A 21,340-nucleotide genomic window follows, 5' to 3' on the forward strand; every position below is an offset into this window, starting at 1 on the left:
CATCCGTCTGGGCGTGATGACGTAATCGATGATTTTTTAAATGAGAATAGGGGTCGTGTGGTAGCTCATTTGAAATATTCTTCAATTCTCTATTCAGCAATGTAAACATTTACATAATTATTTATACAAGATGTCCAAAAAATTTTTATTAAATTAAATTATTTGACAAAAAAGAAGTAGAAGGACACCCTGTATAAATAATTATATAAATGTTTATATTACTGAATAGAGAATTGAAGAGCCTTTCGCATATATATGCGAATAGCACACGACCCCTATTCTCATTTAAGAAAATTATTGATTACGTCATCATGCCCAGATGGATGACGTCACTAGTATACCATATATGCCACAATATCATAACTTAAAAATAAAAATCGACCTGTTTCGGGATTTTTCCTTAAAGTCGCCGGTTTACGAAATAACGAATTTATTCCTTTCATTTGCACCATATTGTCGGTGGAAAATAGTGTCGAGCACGCTTGATTAGCAATTAAAAAACAAAGGAGTTTTAAATATTGTATTGCAAAAATCTCTTCGGGATTTCATCAATCGATGTTTAAAGAGTATCTACCTACTTTTGCAACATTTAAATTTTCAGTTTTTCACATAGTTTTTGAGGGTTAAAAATGGCCGATTTCGCAATTTTTCAATTTTTAAGCGCTTATATGTCAAAAACTATCATTTTTAGTGAAAAGTCACTAAAGACCTTTTCTGTTTGGATTGATCCAAAAAACCTAAAAAACTTTTTCCATACAAAAATAATAATTTTAGGAAAAAACAAAAAAAAAGCGTTTAAAAAATGTTTGACCACCTTTTGGTCCTGGCAACATGAAAATTTTTTAAAAGGAGTCCTTTTTGAGTAAGATTGTGCAAAACATCCGAATTAGAATATTTTTCCTAGCGGATGCGCAGTGGCTTGCTGGACTAATAATTTAAGTTGCCTTTTTTAGTTTTTGAACTCGTGCATTTGTCGGCTCCCAGCTCCCCGTTCACTTACCACGACTAGTCACCAACTGAACAATATTTTCAAAAATTCGTGTAGAATACCAACTTTTCGAATATGTAAAATGCTTTTTTTCTACGGACAATATTTTTAAAGTTTATAAATGTTTATAAACTACAAAATTTCAAAAATTTTACATGACTATTTTTGATTATATTAGATAATTTTTTTATCTTTTTTAGTACATTTTGATAGTATCACTTTTCTACTTTCATTTGACATACGCAGAATTGCCTTATTTTCATTATTTTCTGTCTTATGTTATTGCAAAATAAAGGTCTCCGGGATAAACAAATAGAATAACTTTTAAACTAATTAATGGATCGGTCTCAAATTTTAAGAGTTTGTTAAGTAGCCCAATACACAACTTTGGGTGAAACCCTAAAGTTCTAAAGTAGTTTTAGTAAAAGTTATTAACAAATAACCATTTTCACTTATTTTTCAGTTTGCGTAGCAACGAATTAACTTTTTAACTTTCAAAAATCGGCATTTTGAAGGTTTTTCAATTCTCTAAAAAATTTAATTCTGTTGTTTTATGTCAACTGTTTAGCTTTTGAATGGGGTGCAAAAAATCGAAAATATCGCGATTTTTGCACTAAATTGTTAATCATTAAAAAACGGACGCGAACTTTAGGCAGGAAACAGGTAGGTTTTGTTCCTATAGCTCTAAAATAACTAAAAAAGTAGTCAGCTACCTGGATTTTTGAGTGTCCCGAACATGGTCTATTTCCAGCTTATTACCCTGGTCTATAAATCTAATACCTTAAATATAAACCGAATGTTTCTTGGTTTGCTTAAAAACATTATTTGTATTATATGTACCTATAAAAAATAGCAAAAATTAAAATATCTTAATAAAATAATTGAAACAATATTATAGTGCTTCATTAGCACGTGTTATAAATATTATTTCCACTACATGAGCTTGGTTTTTATCAAGTAATTGTAAATTCAGTATTTAGATGTTTAGCAATGATAAATTATATCCATCTGATAATTTAATAGTCGAGGCATTGAAGCACAAAACAAGGCCTTACTGTCGATTTTTGCCGCAGTAAGACGGATTTTAATGCAGTTTGGTGCGTTGGATTCGTGGAAATGTCAGGAAACTTTGTGAACTAATGTAATGAATAAGAAATCTCAAATTGCATTTGTACATGAGAAAAATGCATTTCAAAAGTGCATTTTGAAATAGGCAATTATTATAAATTTGTAACTCGGTAAATAGTAGAAGAAATTGACTCAATTTTCTTACTCGGGGGTTTTTGGGGTCGCTGAAAACGAATATGAGATCGAAGAGAGTGTGCAAACTACCTGGTGCCTGCAGCGGGTGTAATAAACGTCTTGCTCTGGAGTATTGTGGTAATTTATCATATAATTGGCTTAAACTCATTACTCGGGGGGTTTTTGGGGTCGCTGAAAATGAATATGAGGTCGGCAAGAGTGTGCAAAGTACCCGGTGCCTGCAGCGGGTGTAATAAACGTCTTCTTCTGGAGTATTATGGCAATTTATCATAAAATTAGTTTAAACTCGTTACTCGGGGGGTTTGGGGTCGCTGAAAATGCATATGAGGTCGGCAAGAGTGTGCAAACTACCTGGTGCCTGCATCGGGTGTAATAAACGTCTTCCTCTGGAGTATTGTATTAATTTATCATATAATTGGCTTAATGTTATTACTCGGGGGTTTTTTGGGGTCGCTGAAAATGAATATGAGGTCGGCGAGAGTGTGCAAAGTACCTGGTGTCTGCAGCGGGTGTAATAAACGTCTTCCTCTGGAGCATTGTGCTAATTTATCATATAATTGGTTTAATCTCATTACTCGGTGGGTTTTTGGGGTCGCTGAAAATGAATATGGGGTCGGTGAGTGTGTGCAAACTACCTGGTGCCTGCAGCGGGTGTAATAAACGTCTTCCTCTGGACTAATATGGTAATTTGTTAAATAATTGGCCCACACTTGTTACTCGGGGGTCTTTGGGGTCACTGAAAATAAATATCGCGACGACTAAGTTCTAATTTCATAGGATATTATAAAAAACATGATTATTTTGTTCAGGATCTCCATTTTTTTTAATTTGGCGCTTAAAATTATGTTGGCAGTATTGATACATTCTTGACTAATTTCATTTAGGAATTATTGCCTTTCTCTCTCACACGTTTGTATACACTAATATAACGGCTACACGTAAAACAAGTTTAAAAACTATTTATAAACACGGTAATTTACGAGAACAGCAAAAACGTTGTTACTCGCTCAGGTACTCGTGTCGAATTTTTTCGTAAAAAGTATTGATTAATATATTTTTGAACAAATCATTTTAGTAAAATATTTCTATGATAGTGTTTATAGTATAGTGTCGGGAACCCCCCGAGTAATGAGTTTAAGCCAATTATATGATAAATTACCACAATACTCCAGAGGAAGACGTTTATTACACCTGCTGCAGGCACCAGGTAGTTTGCACACTCTCGTCGACCTCATATTCGTTTTGAGCGACCCCAAAAACCCCCGAGTAAGAAAATTGAGTCAATTTTTCCTACTCTTTACCGAGTTACAAATTTATAATAATTGCCTATTTCAAAATGCACTTCTGAAATGCATTTTTCTCATGTATAAATGCAACTTGAGATTTATTATTCATTAAATTAGTTCACAAAGTTTCCTGACATTCTCACGAATCCAACGCACCAATCCGCATTAAAATTCGTCTTACTGCAAAAAAAATCGACACCTCAATCCTTCAATGTCTCGACTATAAAAGCAAAGAGATTTTCCCTATGTTTATTTCAAGTCTAAAAGATTATACCTTTATTTAGTTACGAATTCACCGGTAGTTGAGTGGTCACCGAAAAATTACCTGAGGGCGAGAGTTACCAATTGGCCTGTAATTAGGATGGGGGATTCAAATGGTTACGAATTCACCGGGACCCCTCAAAAAACCCATTTGCAACCTGGCTGGTCACGTGTCCCTACAAAAACCTTATTTCTCTGGACTAATGTCTTACTCCAATAGTTAACCATCATATAGTAAAAATTAAACTTGTTGTTAATTCTTGAATGCTCCTTGTAAATTTTAGTGATACCTTCATCATCAGACTCGAATATCTGTCTTTCTCGTACATGAATTCTCTTTATCAACTCTTGAGCGCTTTTAGTACTCACAGCCTGGACTCGCATGAGCCCCATGGTGTAAGTCGAAGCTAGTACAGCTGATTTGGTAAAGTTGATCATGTCCAAATTTTTTTTTATCATGAGATATAACTCTATGTACTCCGTGGTGACGTAAAGAAATGCTATAAGAAATATAAACCAAGAGTAGATGTTGTAAATCTTTCTGTATAGCGGTTTCTGGTCAAAAACTAAAGGCCATACACCGAAGAATATGGTGTTGTAAATAGTCATCTTCATGTGTTCAATTTTCGGCACTGCCTGAAACAAAAGGTGCACTGTAGACAGCCAAGCAATGTGTTACAAAAAAAAAATAAGACGGGTATAAAATTACAAGCTTATTATACAATAAATAACCTTAAATACATTTACCCTAAGGTGTTGGGTGTAATGTCTTTAGTAAGTTGCATGCACAATTTTTCTCCATTGTTTCTTATTATTTGCTTGGTTTCTTACTTGTCCTTTGCTGATTCCTCTTGTCTCTAGGATTGAGGTTACATTATCATCCCATGTCTCCATTGGCCTGTCCCTTGGTATTTTAGTCTGTATTTTGACTTATATTGTTTTAACGGGTCTTTCTTGATTCATTCTAACCATGTGTCCATACCATCTCAGTTGGGCGTCTTTAATTTTCTTAATAATTGGTTTGATCTTAAGATGTTCTCTAACTGCCTCATTTCTAATCCTGTCTAATCTGGTTATACCCATTATTCTTCTATAGAGCACCCATCAGCGGTAAAAAACTGTAAAACCGTGGAATTATGAGAATCAACACCGATTTTAATGGACATTTTGGTTTAAGCTCTGTTGACACTCTTCTTCAAAATCTACCCTATGCCGAACTGCGCTTTTGCCCTGGGGGTGAAAACAACACTATCTTGGGGATGACAATTTGTTAATCAAAATAACTATGGAAATCGATAGAGTGACCAATTTTAAGTAAATTTTGTTCTATAATTTTTTTTGCAAAACTGACACTTTATAAAAGTTTTTTTTTTTGAAGTTGTATGACTACGGGCCCTTCAAGGCTCATTCGCCGATTCACCAACTTTGCTCATTTATTTTACAATATATTTTCCTATTTCTATCTACTTAACATTTTCTATACTACTTATTCTACATACTTTATAAGGAATACCACACCAGGCAAAAACACAGGTTTACTTATAGATTTTAATTTCGGTCTTTACGTTAGTTAGTTTAAAATTTGATTTTTATATTTTTAATATGTTCTATAAATAACTGCATTAATTCTGTATTATTAATTTGTGATAATATATATGTTAAATTTATTGGGTGTGTTATATTTTTACAACTGTATAATTTACTTATAAACATACTTTAGTAGGGTATAGTTAGACCCAAACCCAGACATCCAAAGTGAAAGTTATCCTCTAACACCAAATTGTTCTATATGGTCCATATAATGTTCAGAAAAAAGTCACATTATTTTGAGCGTCGGGTTTGGGTGGGAGAGGGGGGAGAAATCTGTAAATTCGTAGTTTTTTACGTTTTTCGTCAATATTTCTAAACCTATGCGGTTTAGCATGAACAACCTTCTATACAAAATTGTTCTACATTAAATTTGAAATGAAAAAGGCCCTATGCATAATCCTTCTAAAATTAACGGTTCCACAGTTACGGAGGTAGTATAGTATAATTGGCCCAAAAAAAGGCTTAATTAACCCAGATATCCAAAGTAAAAGTGTTCCTTCAACACCAAATTGTTCTATATGGTCCACATATTGTTTAGTAAAAAGTTACACCATTTTGAGCGTCCGGTTTGGATGGGGAGATGGGGGAGAAGTTGGTAAATTAGTAGTTTTTTTACGTTTTTCGTCAATATTTTTAAAACTATGCTTTATCGCAATGAATGTTCTATAGAAAAATGTTCTACATAAAATTTAAAACAAAAAAGGTTCTATACACAATTGTTGTGAAATCAACGGTTCCAGAGTTACGGAGGGTGAAAAGTGGAGGTTTTCGATACTTTTTATACTTACCGATTTCTCCCCCCTCTCCCCCCAAAACTCGACGCTCAAAATGGTGTGACTTTTTTATGAACATTATGTGGACCATATAGAACAATTTGGTGTTGGAGGATAACTTTCACTTTGGATGTCTGGGTTTTTGGTATAGTTATACCATACATTGCCCAAAAAATATAAAAAGTATCGAAAACCTCGACTTTTCACCCTCCGTGACTCTGGAACCGTTGATGTTATAACAATTATATATACAGGATTTTTGGTTTTAAATTTCATATAGGACATTTTTGTATATAACATTGTTTACGCTAAAGCATAGTTTTAGAAATATTGATGAAGAACGTAAAAAAAACTACTAATTTACCGACTTCTCCCCCATCTGCCCCCAAACCGGACGCTTAAAATGGTGTAACTTTTTATTGAACAATATGTGGACCATACAGAACAATTTGGTGTTGGAGGAAAACTTTTACTTTGGATGTTTGGGTTAGACCTTTTTTTGGACCAGTTATACTATACTACCTCCGTAACTTTGGAACCATGCATTTTAGAAAGATTATGCATAGGGCCTTTTTTTATTTTAAATTTAATGTAGAACAATTTTGTATAGAGGGTTGTTCATGCTAAACCGCATAGTTTTAGAAATATTGACGAAAAACCTAAATAACTACTAATTTACCGATTTCTCCCCCCCCCCCCCAAACCCGACGCTCAAAATGGTGTGACTTTTTTCTTTTTTCTGGACATTGTGTGGACCATATAGAACAATTTGAAGTTGAAGGATAACTTTCACTTTGGATGTCTGGGTTATGCCATCTTTTATATCAACTATACTATACTACTTATATTTATTTGTATTAGAGGGCAATTTAAAATCATATAATCATATTAAAATTATTGCAAACCATGGTCTTGATGTTATTGTACATTGAATTTCTTTATAGTACATACCTTTTTTAATTTCCCCAAATTCTTTGCTCCAGATTATTTTATATATATTATTGCTAATTATTTTAATTTCTTCAGGTGTACATTTGTTGTCAATATAATATGTCCCTTTTTTTAGAGCCTGCTTAGCTAAGGAATCCACGAGTTCATTACCTATAATTCCGCTGTGTCCTTTAACCAACAATAACTGTATTTTTTTTAAATCTGTATTTAATTGGTTAATATTTTTTATTATTTCCAAAATAATATAATTTGCCTTGGAAGTTATCTTCAGGTGCTTTATTTTTGACAAAGCGCTTTTACTGTCACTTATTATGACTATAGCATTACGCTATAATTACTATTTCTGCTAATTTTTTTATCTTATTTCTTTTATTATTTTTTCTCAAAAACCAAACAACGTTAGTCATTCGAAATGCACATTCAAATATAAAACATGGTTTTACCCTGTCACCATCTGTTTTCTCATCCACATAAAGTGTGTCAACAACTCACTATGCATTCGAGTGTTTTTTGTTGTAACTGTGAAAGCATACATCAGACCTAATAAATAATTTATTAGTCAGTCATCTGGTCAAAAGGGAAGAACGATAACAGTAATCGTTGTGGTATTTCTTTTTAGTAACAACTCGACAGGCAACCGCTTTGGGTCGCACCCAACGCTCTCATTTTTAACAATCGACCTTTCTTCCGAGAGACCTAAACGAAACACATTTTCGGTACAACAATAAAATTACCGTTTGTTTTATTATATCGATTTTTAATTAAATTCCGCCGTACACCTATCGGAATATTGGTGACCCCGCGAGTATTTTAAACCGCCGCGACAATTTAAAAAAAAAGTTAGTGTTAATAATATATTTTTACCGGTTAATAATATACAGTGAACATCGAAAATGACGGACGGTAATACCAGTGCCAACACTAGTGCTTCAGTCGATCGGATTTCAGTTAAAATCCCACCTTTCTGGCCCAACGATCCCGAAATATGGTTCCTGCAAGTAGAAAACCAATTTACACTGGCAAATATAACAAGTGACGCAACTAAATTCAACTATATAGTTGCCAATTTAGACACAGCCTACATATTAGAAGTTAGGGACATCATTGTTTCACCACCAGCCACAGAAAGGTATGCAAAAGTAAAGTCAGAATTAATTAAGAGGCTTAGTGCATCACAGCAACAAAAGATTAAAAGACTACTCGAACATGAAGAACTGGGCGATCGAAAACCTTCGCAGTTCTTACGACATTTACAGTCTTTAGCAGGCACAACGGTACCGGACAATATTGTAAGGTCGCTGTGGTTAGGTAGACTGCCAGCGTCTACACAGGCTATTCTAGCTACTCAAGCTAAAGCTAGTTTGGACGCAGTTGCCGAGCTAGCTGACACAATATCTGAAGCGATAGCTCCTAGGGCCCAAATTTCAGAAGCTTCTGACGCTCTTGAATGTACCATAGAGAAATTGACAGCCGAATTAGCTGAAATGAAAATCCAGCTATCTAGCTTGTCAAATGCTCAAGCACAAGCTAACACATACCATCGCAACCGCAGCAACTCAAGACGAAGACCATATCCTAGAGACAGTAGCTACAGTAGGGACCATAATAGTGACATATTATGTTGGTATCACTACCGTTTTGGTGACCAGGCCCAAAAGTGCTCTCCTCCGTGCAAGCTCCAGGGAAACATCGCGGGCAGTCGGTAAATGCGGCATCCGATCGAAGCCCAAGGTCTCGCCGCCTTTTCGTAACAGACTATGATACAAAAAAAAACAGTTTTTAATCGATACCGGTGCCGATCTGTGCGTTTTCCCGCGGAAATATGTACGGGGTGGTGCACGCGAAAAGACTTCATACGAACTATACGCGGCCAATGACACTAAAATCGCGACATACGGCTATGTGAACTTGACATTAAACATCGGACTACGGCGTGATTTTACGTGGCGATTCGTAGTGGCGGACGTTTCAAAGCCCATTATCGGAGCTGATTTTCTTTCCCATTTCGCGCTCTTAGTGGACATTGCTAACCAGTGCTTAGTAGACAGTACGACAACCCTTCGAAAAAAGGGACTCGTTAAAGAGTGTTTCGACGGCAGCTTAAAGACTATCGCGGAAGCGTCGCGTTACCACGAACTGCTGCTACGATTTCCGGAAATCACGCGACCCGCCGGTATCGTGAAAGACATTCAACATCAAACGAAGCACCACATCGATACAACAACAGGTCCACCCGTTTTATCGAAGCCTCGACGATTAGCACCTGACAAACTGCGATGGGCTAAAAAAGAGTTCGAAAATCTTCTACGACTAGGCATCATAAGACCATCGATAAGCAACTGGTCTACTCCACTGCACATGGTCCCGAAGAAAGGTGAAGAATGGAGACCCTGCGGAGATTATCGACGTCTCAACCAAAAAACAGTTCCAGATCGATATCCAATTCCGCACATCGAAGATTTCGGTCAGGCGCTAGCTGGTAAGACAATTTTCTCTACAATAGATTTAGTGAGAGCATACAACCAGATACCAGTAGCCACCGAAGACATACCAAAAACCGCCGTTACCACACCATTTGGGCTGTACGAATACTTATATATGCCTTTTGGATTACGAAACGCAGGACAGACATTCCAGCGTTTTATAGACGAGATTTTACGTGGTCTAGACTTCGCCTACGCTTACATCGATGACATTCTCATTGCATCAGAATCCGAAGAGCAGCATATGTCGCATTTGGAAGAGATTTTCAAAAGGCTCAAGCAGTTTGGCGTTGTGATAAATCCAGCGAAGTGTCAATTCGGCAAAAACGAGATTACCTTTTTAGAATACACAGTGTCAGACGGAGGACTCACACCTCCACAAGAAAAAGTAGCAGCTGTACAAAATTTCTCTCAGCCAAAAACAGTGAAAGACCTACGCAGATTTCTAGGTATGTTAAACTTCTACCGAAGGTTCATACCCAATGCAGCTGAGCTACAAGCACCACTACATGATGCCCTAAAAGGTAATGTCAAAGGAAAAGCACCAATCGAATGGACACCACAGCGAATCCAAGCCTTTGACGACTGCAAAAACAGTTTAGCTAACGCTGCTTTACTGAGCCACCCTGTAAACGATGTTGATATCTCCATCACTTGTGACGCTTCTGATTTTTGTGCGGGAGCTGTGCTACAACAAAAAACGGGTACAGGTATGAAACCTTTAGCTTTCTTTTCTAAGAAATTCTCACCTAGCGAAAAGAAATATAGTGAATACGACAGAGAACTATTAGCTATATATCTGGCCATAAAACACTTCAGACATATGATCGAAGGCAAGGACATAACGATATACACAGACCAGAAACCAATCACCTTCGCCTTTACTCAGAAGCTAGATAAATGTAGTCCTAGACAGTTTAGATATTTAGACTATATAGGACAGTTTTGCACTAACATTCAGCACATTTCTGGATTAACACATATTGTGGCAGACGCACTATCTCGAGTCGATAGCATCAAGAAAGATATCGACATCACTGACTTAGCTCTCGCACAAGAAACTGATCCAGAACTGCAAACTTTTTTAAGTGAGAAAACATCACTTCAAATGAAGAAAATACGCTTTCCGAACAAAACGTGAGTTTGTACTGTGACATATCAACATCTACAGCCAGACCATTTGTACCGAAACCACTTCGAATGGCAATTTTTCGCACCATGCATAACCTAGCACATCCCGGAATCAACAGTTCTGTGAAGATGATCACACAGCGATATGTTTGGCCATCCGTTAAATCAGATGTGAGGAAATGGACTCGAGCGTGTCTACAGTGCCAAAAATCGAAAATATCGCGCCACATTGTTTCACCTACTGGAAGTTTTCTACCACCTTCCAGCCGATTCGAACATGTCCACATAGACATTATAGTGATGCCGGTTTCAGAAGGAAACAGATACTGTTTAACATGTGTCGATCGTTTCACACGTTGGCCAGAAGCTTTCCCGATGCCTAATCAAGAAGCAGACACAGTAGCCAGAACATTTTTTCTGGTTGGATAGCTCGTTTCGGCACTCCCAAGCGCATCACAACAGATCAAGGCCGATAATTCGAATCGCATCTCTTTAAGTCAATATGCAAATTAACTGGAACTACCCATTTAAGGACAACCGCCTATCATCCGCAAGCAAATGGTATGGTAGAAAGGTTTCATCGACAGTTAAAAGCAGCAATTCGATGTCATGAAAACATCCGATGGACCGAAAGCCTACCTTCAGTGTTACTGGGCATACGAGCAGTGTGGAGAGAAGATTTAGGTACTTCAGCCGCCGAACTCGTGTACGGAGAACCATTGTGTTTGCCAGGTGAACTATTGTTTTCGTCACAAAGAAACACCGACGACAATGCTCACATTTATTTAAAAACGCTTCGAAACCATTTCGAAAACCTCCGTCCTACGCAACCCTCGCATCATGGATCCAAAAGTACCTTCATTTTCAAAGACATGAAAATCACCTCTCACGTTTTCATCCGCCGTGATACAATCAAAAGCAGCTTAGAAAACACATATCATGGGCCTTTTCCAGTTGTTACGCGAGGTGACAAGACTTTTGTCGTCCGGGTAAATGGAAAAGAATCAACAATTTCCATAGACAGATTGAAACCAGCGTACGAGCTTCACGACTCTACCCATCACGAAACAAAAGAAATGACAGTATCCAGCAAAATAGACAACAGACCAAAGAGGAAAGCAAGATTTACTGGAACTTACCAAGGAAGTGTTAGTTCACAGTGAATCAAGTGATTTTTTCTATCTCCTCGTATAAACTGTGCATTATTTTTTTTATCTATTTTCATTTTTTATTATGATATATATATTATGTATTATTTTATTTACTTGGTCACTTGGAAGGTGGGTATATAGCATTACGCTATAATTACTATTTCTGCTAATTTTATTATCTTATTTCTTTTATTATTTTTTCTCAAAACCAAACAACGTTAGTCATTCGAAATGCACATTCAAATATAAAACATGGTTTTACCCTGTCACCATCTGTTTTCTCATCCACATAAAGTGTGTCAACAACTCACTATGCATTCGAGTGTTTTTTGTTGTAACTGTGAAAGCATACGCCAGACCTAATAAATGATTTATTAGTCAGTCATCTGGTCAAAAGGGAAGAACAATAACAGTAATCTTTGTGGTATTACTTTTTAGTAACAACTCGGCAGGCAACCGCTTTGGGTCGCACCCAACGCTCTCATTTTTAACAATCGACCTTTCTTTCGAGAGACCTAAACAAAACACATTTTCGTTACAACAATAAAATTAACGTTTGTTTTATTATATCCATTTTTAATTAAATTCCGCCGTACATCTATCGGGATATAACAATTTCTGAAGTTGTGATAATATGTTGACAATACTTCAAGGCTTCTAGTATACAGTATACCTATTAACTCCGCCGAATATATGTTTGTGTTTATATTTAATTTTACCATTTTTTTATACTTAACTTGTGGATCATATATTGCACAGGCTGTTCCCTCCTTGTTTTTTGATGCGTCGGTGTAAATTTGATATGAATTTGGTACTAATTCTTTTATATCTGTTTCAAACATTATATTTCTTATTTGATTTGGATAGGTGAAATAATCTCGAAGGGAATTTATATCTATTTTCATCATTTCTTCGAATTTATAGATATAGTTAGGTTTATTGATGAATATTTTCCTTGTACTTAGCCAATTGTCTATAGCATTCTGCAATACAAGGTGATTTCTTTTTTTGCCAGTATTTTTTCATTAAATCTTGTATTGACAATCGATGTATTTTTTCAATTATATTGGATTCTTTATGAAGTAATTTAATTAAAAATTGACTGCCTAGTTTGCATCTTCTTATTGTCAAAGGCATTTCAGAACACTCTATAAATAAATTATTTATTGGAGTAGACTTTATAGCGCCTAAACACAGTCTTAAACATTTGTTCACAACGACTTCAATTTTTTGTAGATAACAGTTGGCTGCGTCCACATAAAATACTGATCCATAATCTATTATTGCTCTTATATAAGCTCTATAGATCAAGAGAGAGGGATTGGGATCTGCTCCCCATGTGGAATATGAAACTGCTCGTAAGATATTTACTCCTTTTTCTGTTTTCCTAATTATATTTTCTATTTGTTCTTTCCATAGAAGTTTTTGATCGAAAATGACACCGAGGTGTTTTACAGACTTTTGTACCGGAAAATTTATATTGTTAAATTTTATTTCTACTGGGACATTTTTTCCTTTGTATAGTAAATATACAGGCTTGAGTTTTATCTTTAGATATTGTAAGTCCATTTTTAAATGCCCAGTTACTAATTGTTATGTAGCTATCATTGATATTTTTGATTCCTTGATTAATTTCAGTTTCATCTTGATAAATTACCACATCGTCTGCAAATTGTATAATTTTTGAAAATTTTGCTGTTTTTTCCAAATCATGTGTATATATAAGGTACAATACTGGACTAAATATGGCTCCTTGTGGTAATCCATCTCTAGTAATTTGAGGTCCTAACAGGTTATTGTTAATGTTTAGGAATATTTTTCTATTGGAATACACCTTAATTATTTTTTTATTAAAACTTTCCGGAAGACCAATTAATGACATTTTGTTATATAGAATACTAAGATTGACATTATCCTATGCTCCTTCTATGTCCATAAATAAAGCTGTAACACACTTATTTTCAGTAAAACTACGATTAATATCTGTTACTAGATTACCTATGTTTTCTGTGGTAGAATATCCTCTTCTAAATCCGAATTGTGAAGCCGGTATTTTTTCATTAGATTCTAACCATTTCTCCAACCTCCACTTTACCATTCTTTCAAATGTTTTACTAATACAAGATCCTAACGAGATTCCTCGATATGATTCTTGCATTTCTGGATTTTTGTATGGTTTTAGAAAGGGTAAAACTATAAACTCACTCCAACTTGATGGATAACATTCGGTATTCCATATTTTATTGTAAATTGCCAGTAGCACACTTTCCAAGTTATTTGCGATTGAAACTATTTTTCATTGAAAAAATTCACGTTTTATAACAGTTTTTCATGGATAACTTAAAAAAAAATAATTTTTTTAGAAAAAAATCATTAAGAACAAAATGGTGGCTAATAAAAAAACAAAGAGATTCGCGTCTGAAAGACCTATGTAAACCCAATAACGACTGAGTTATTGCTCTTTAAAGGATGGTTGTTTTCGAAGAACCTTGAAATGGAGAACATTTAATCTCAAATAACTCGAATATGGTGCAAGTTTCTGGAAAAACTTAGGAGACATCTTTTAAAGTCCATTAAATATTTTAAAAAGCTCTGACAAAAGTCTTTTGCATAAGAACTGACTGACTTATGACGAAAATAAAGTCGCTCTCTGCTTTTTTCTTTTTGAAATGTAAAAATTAAAACGCTCGTCGTTACAATCCTAATAGAAATGAATAGCTTCCCACTTGAAATTAACTTTATTTTTCTACAACCGTGTTAAAAATGCAATTTTTAGCACTCCATACGTGCGTTAAAAATGCTACTTTAAGGCACTAGTGCTTGAAAATATTTTTAAGGCACTGCAGTTCGTATTGACCGTATAGGCAATTTAGTAGAATGTCAAAAAAATATAAAAATGGAATGTCAGTCACGTTCAAGTAAAAGTTTTAGTCTAAGAGCTAGTGAACCCTCCGACTAACAGTCGTCCTGTAAGGCTGGAAATTTTTCTAGTCGAAATTCATAGCACACCAAGGCTAAAAACCATAACCTGGCAGGCATCAGCGGTGCACGTGTATCTACCAGGTGAATCGAAAAGTGCAAATTTAGGGGGTAAAATAAACTTTCTCCTGTAAGGTTTAAATTTAAGTATGTGTTTGAGTAAGTCATTTAGAAGAAATGTGTACAATGACAGGCGATTCTGAAGAGCATAAGACCTTGCCAGGCGAGGTGAAAGTTGAGGGGTTTTTCCTAAAATTATTCTTTTTGCATCGAACAAATTTTTTTTAGGTTTTTTGAATCATTCCAAACAGAAAAGGTCTTTAGTGATTTTTCTCTTAAGTTAATAGTTTTTGTTATATAAGCGATTGAACATTTTTAAAATTGCGAAATCGGCCATTTTTAACCCTAAATCGGACATTTATCTAAAAATTTCAATGTTACCAAGGTACGTAGATATTCTTTAAACATTGATTGATACAATCCCGAAGAGTTTTTTGCAATAACATATCGAAAACCCCTTTGTTTTTTTAATTGCTAATCAAGCGGGCGCGACACTGTAGTATAAGTGCGGACGTTTGAGTTTGCATAAATTCATTATCTCGAGAATGGGCAAATTTCAAGAGAAATCCTCAGACAGGTCGATTTTTATTTTTAAATTAGGACTTTTTGGCATATATATAATACTAGTGACGTCATCCATCTGGGCGTGATGACGTAATCGATGATTTTCTTAAATAAGGGTAGGGGTTGCGTGATAGCTCATTTGATAGATTATTTAATTCTCTATTCAGTAATATAAACATTAACATAATTATTTATACAGGGTGTACAAAAAAAATTCTTCTCTTTGTCAAATTTAATCAAAGTTAATTTAATAAAAATTTTTTTTGTACACCCTGTATAAACAATTATGTTAATGATTATATTAGTGAATAGAGAATTAAATAACCTTTCAAATGAGCTATCACACAACCCCTACTCTCATTTAAAAATCATCGATTACGTCATCACACTCATATGGATGACGTCACTAGTATTATATATATATATATATATATGCCAAAAAGTCCTAATTTAAAAATAAAAATCGACCTGTCTGAGGATTTCTCTTGAAATTTGCCCATTCTCGAGATAATGAATTTATGTCAACTAGGGATGGCGGTTTTTGACAAAACACCGGTTTTTGGTTATACCGGTTTTTTTTTGCTTACGGTTTAACCTGGCGGTTATAACCGGACAAAAAAAAACGGTTTTTGAAAAAACCGATTTTCGTTTTTTTTAATTCAATAGGTTACAAAGTTACATATACAATACACTTTAGTTTGCGATACTCCATTCGACTCGATATCAATATGATCAAAATTAGTACTATCGAAAGAACATGTATTACTTTTAAGACGTTTGTATATTTGTAGAATAGGTACATTTTAACTCATTTAATACTTCCTGTATGAGTGTATCGTTTTGAAAACGTAGGGAAATTCTTGGAGATTCGTATTCGCAATCAGTAATTAGATATTCATAGTCAGAGCATTATTTTTGGTAATCAGAAAAAGTCATTCACCCACTTTCAATGTGAAAAATAGATGATGTTTGCGACTAATTCAAACAGATCATTTCTTATGTAAATATTATGATTACAAATACCTTTTCAAGGAAATATTATAATAAAACTTAATAATTGTTTCTGGCTGATGTGAGATTGCACTTTCAGTTTGTTTCTGTATTTTATAAAATAAAATAAAATTTGAATTATGGTTTTGTTTGGAATAATTACTTGAGAATAATAATTATGATTGGGTTTCAAAATAATACCTAACCTAATCCTAATCACCATAAAACCTAATAACCGGTTTTTACTTTAAAAAGAAAAAACCGGTTATAACCGGGACAAAAAAACAACCGGTAAAACCGGTTATTGCGAAGTAAAAATACCGGTTTTAGGTTGAAACCGGTAGGTTTTTCCCATCCCTAATGCCAACTCAAACGTCCTCACTTATATTACAGTGTCGCGCCTGCTAATTATCAATTAAAAAAACAAAGGGGTTTTCGATGTTTTATTGCCAAAAAACTCTTCGGGATTTCATCAATCAATGTTTAACGAATATCTACGTACCTTGGCAACATTGAAATTTTTAGATAAATGTCCGATTTAGGGTTTAAAATGGCCGATTTCGCAATTTTCAAAATTTTCAATCGCTTATAATATAACAAAAACGATTAACTTAAGAGAAAAATCACTAAAGACCTTTTCTGTTTGGAATGATTCAAAAAACCTAAAAAAATTTGTTCGATGGAAAAAGAATAATTTTAGGAAAAACCCCTAATCTTTCCCCTCGCCTGGCAAGGTCTTATGCTCTTCAGAATCGCCTGTCATTGTACACATTTCTTCTAAATGACTTACTCAAACACATACTTAAATTTAAACCTTACAGGAGAAAGTTTATTTTACCGCCTAAATTAGCACTTTTCGATTCACCTGGTAGATACACGTTACACGTGCACCGCTGATGCCTGCCAGGTCATGGTTTTTAGCCTTGGTGTGCTATGAATTATCACTAGAAAAATTTGTAGCCTTACGGGACGACCGTTAGTCGGAGGGTTACTAGCTCTTAGACTATTTTTGTAGATATTGTCCTGTAATTACGTTTGTAGAAAAAATATTGTATGATATGCGCGTTAAAAAGTACATTTTTAAGGCACTCATGTGAATTGCAGAATTCGCTATCGTTCATTCTGCAAACTTTCACAGGCGTGCCTTAAACGTGTACTTTTAACACTTATATTATAAATAACTATTTTCTACAACTGTGTTAAAAATGCAATTTTTAGCACTCCATACGAGCGTTAAAACTGTTACTTTAAGGCACTAGTGCTTTAATAGTATATTGTGCAACAAGTGCAGAAAGGTACTAATTTCTCACGAGTTTAAAAAGTTGCGGTACGAGCGCAAGCGAGTGCCGCAATTCAAACGAGTGAGAAATTACCTTTCTGCACGTGTTACACACTATATTTTTTCTACAAGCACAGTTTTTCCTAAAAATAAAAATCACAATTTCCAAACGAAAATTAATTATAATAGGTACCTATGTGATAAATTTTAAACTGTATTTAATTAATACTAATCAATTTAAATTCCTTATACCCAAATAAATTGCACAGAAATCAGTTAAAAAATTAATGCACTGCGTTAACTTGTTTAAATTTAAACTATTTAAAAAAATTATTAGGTACACATTATTGACGTTGTATTTATGCAGTCACGGATTTACACAAAACCTACTTCATTCGACGTATCTTGCAGATGTTGCTAAATCCTTATTGGTTATTTGATAATTACTTATAAAATGTTTAATCAGAATAAAATTGTAAAATAAAACAGTTGTAACATCCATAATTTAGTTTCTATGCTATAGTTAAATATAATAATTGTCTTATAGGTTATATATTTGTCTAAAGTTTAACCACGGATGTAAACAGAATATAACGTTACTCAGAATGAGGTAGTCAACTGTGCAGAAAAGAACTTTGCGGCACAGAAACGTCACTTTTCTGCACACTAATGTCAAATATCTTATACTGTGAGTAAATATCAAGTTTGCTAACATAAAACTGTGCAGAAAAGTGCATTTTGTATAGTGGTTGTAGAAAAATAGTATATTGTGCAACAAGTGCAGAAAGGTACTAATTTCTCACGAGTTTGAAAAGTTGCGGTACGAGCGCAAGCGAGTGCCGCAATTCAAACGAGTGAGAAATTACCTTTCTGCACGTGTTACACACTATATTTTTTCTACAAGCACAGTTTTTCCTAAAAATAAAAATCACAATTTCCAAACGACGATTAATTATAATAGGTACCTATGTGATAAATTTTAAACTGTATTTAATTAATACCTACTAATCAATTTAAATTCCTTATACCTAAATAAATTGCACAGAAATCAGTTAAAAAATTAATGCACTGCCTTAATTTGTTTAAATTTAAACAATTATTACACATTATTGACATTATATTTATGCAGTCACGGATTTACACAAAACCTACTTCATTCGACGTCTCTTGCACAGGTTGCTAAATCCATATTGGTTATTTGATAATTATAAAATGTTTAATAAGAATAAAATTGTAAAATAAAACAGTTGTAACATCCATAATTTAGTTTCTATGCTATAGTTAAATATAATAATTGTCTTATAGGTTATATATTTGTCTAAAGTTTAACCACGGATGTAAACAGAATATAACGTTACTCAGAATGCGGTAGTCCACGGATGTAAACAGAATATAACGTTACTCAGAATGAGGTAGTCAACTGTGCAGAAAAGAACTTTGCGGCACAGAAACGTCACTTTGCGGCACAGAAACGTCACTTTTCTGCACACTAATGTCAAATATCTTATACTGTGAGAAAATATCAAGTTTGCTAACATAAAACCGTGCAGAAAAGTGCACTTTGAATAGTGGTTGTAGAAAAATATTTTTAAGACACTGCAGTTCGGATTGACCGTATAGACAATTTTGATGTAATGTCAAAAAAATATAAAAATGGAATGTCAGTCAAGTTCAAGTAAAAGTTTTTGTAGATATTGTCCTGTAATTACGTTTGTAGAAAAAATATTGTATGATATGCGTGTTAAAAAGTACATTTTTAAGGCACTCATGTGAATTGCAGAACTCGCTATCGCTCATTCTGCAAACTTTCACATGCGTGCCGTAAACGTGTACTTTTAAGGTGATACAGTAGCGATCAACAGGTAGCAAAAACGCGTTCCAAGATTGAGGCTGTAATTTTGAATATTTTTTCGAGATATTTGGCACACGTATTCGTAATATAATAAAGAATGGCGGCACAGAGCCCAATTTGAAAAGTATATTAATATGTGGAAATTACTCTGTAATTAAATACAATATTAAAAAAACGAGCCTGTACCGCCATTAAGAAGAACAAAAAAATACACTTTCTTTAAATAAACTTTTTTATCCGATGCCTAGATTTTGTGTCATTTTGGAACTACTAAAATTTTTTATTTCATTAGTAGTTCCAAAATGACACAAAATCTAGGCATCGGATAAAAAAGTTTATTTGAAGAAAGTGTATTTTTTTGTTATTCTTAATGGCGGTACAGGCTGGTTTTTTTAATATTGTATTTAATTACAGAGTAATTTCCACATATTAATATATTTTTCTAATTGGGCTCTGTACCGCCATTCTTTATTATATTACGAATACGTGTGCCAAATATCTCGAAAAAATATTCAAAATTACAGCCGCAATCTTGGAACGCGTTTTCGCTACCTGTTGATCGCTACTGTTTCCTCTTAACACTTATATCATAAATAACTATTATTTAAAAAAAAATTGGTTTTAAAATAATTTTTTTTTAATTTTGAAAAAATGCCAAGACTAGGGGATTTATAGATTATATAACACTGGTTTATAGTGTTCTGCGCTTTCCGGTTTCTATTTTCTAGCCGCGTCGATCTGTCCTATCGCCTGGTCGTAGATCTCTCTCAGACATTGCTTTCTGGATTCCACTTGTCCAGGTAGTTTTTAGTCTGCCCCTTCTCCTTCTTTCCGGGGGTTGTCATTCAATTATCAGCTTTGGGAGTCGATGTTCCTCTATTCTTTGTACATGACCATACCAACAAAGTTATTTTTCCCGGATTTCTTCTATCATGTTTATTTTTCTGTTCATAATATCTCGTACCCGTTCACTAGTTATGTGTGAGATCTAGAGATGCAGGCCCATCTTCTCCAGAAGTTCATTTCCAGTGCGAGCAACTTCTGTTCTGTTCGCTTATTCAGTTGCCAGGATTTACATCCATACAGTACCACGATTTTAAAGATGCTATTATATAGCTGTGTTTTCTTTGCTTTTGATATGGTCATTTTATATTAGAGTTTTCAAAGTTTTTCCATATAATCTGCTAAAGGTGCTGGTTACAGTAATACAGCGATAGTTCTTGCAGGCTTCCTTATTATCCCTGGGATTTATAGTTTTTAAGTATTATTATGGAACCCTACACCATTGTATGGCAGAAAGGATATGATTATATAATATACAGGGTGTTTGGTAAAGAATGGGCCATAGCTTAACCTCAGATTTCTGAGGTTAAAATAGGCCGATTTAAGCTAACTTACCTTAGTACAAAGTTTATAATAACGGAGATACAGGGTGTCAAAATTAAACTTTTTTTATTTATTATTGAATATTTCCTGACAGGTATGACATAACAACATGACATTTAGTATGTGGGGGTTTTTTGGGTCGAGAAAACTAAATTCCCTACCAAAAATTATATATTGCCTAGAGGGCGCCACATACGCCTTTCAGCACTCATTTATTACGTTCAATTTTTTTTATCCCTCAATCTGCATAATTTTGACATTAAAATTTTTATTCTCCTATTAGTTTTACTTAAAAAAGGTATACTTCTTTCATCTCTCTGAACTCAACCGTTTTCGAGATAAACGCATAATTA

At 34.3% G+C, this 21,340-nt stretch overlaps 1 protein-coding gene across 1 annotated transcript; it reads left to right on the forward strand.

Annotated features, from left to right (window-relative positions):
* Positions 1-8,005: 8,005 nt before the first annotated feature.
* LOC114337289 (uncharacterized) lies at positions 8,006-8,818 on the forward strand. The gene has a single exon (XM_028287698.2). The coding sequence runs from the start codon at positions 8,006-8,008 to the stop codon at positions 8,816-8,818; it is 813 nt and encodes a 270-aa protein (XP_028143499.2).
* Positions 8,819-21,340: the final 12,522 nt, after the last annotated feature.

This window comes from Diabrotica virgifera, chromosome 4, assembly GCF_917563875.1.
Source record: "Diabrotica virgifera virgifera chromosome 4, PGI_DIABVI_V3a".
Lineage (NCBI taxonomy): Eukaryota > Metazoa > Arthropoda > Insecta > Coleoptera > Chrysomelidae > Diabrotica > Diabrotica virgifera.

Bases quoted from the DNA above. Each gene is read 5' to 3' on its own strand.
- LOC114337289 (XM_028287698.2), top strand. From the start codon at position 8,006: ATGACGGACGGTAATACCAGTGCCAACACTAGTGCTTCAGTCGATCGG.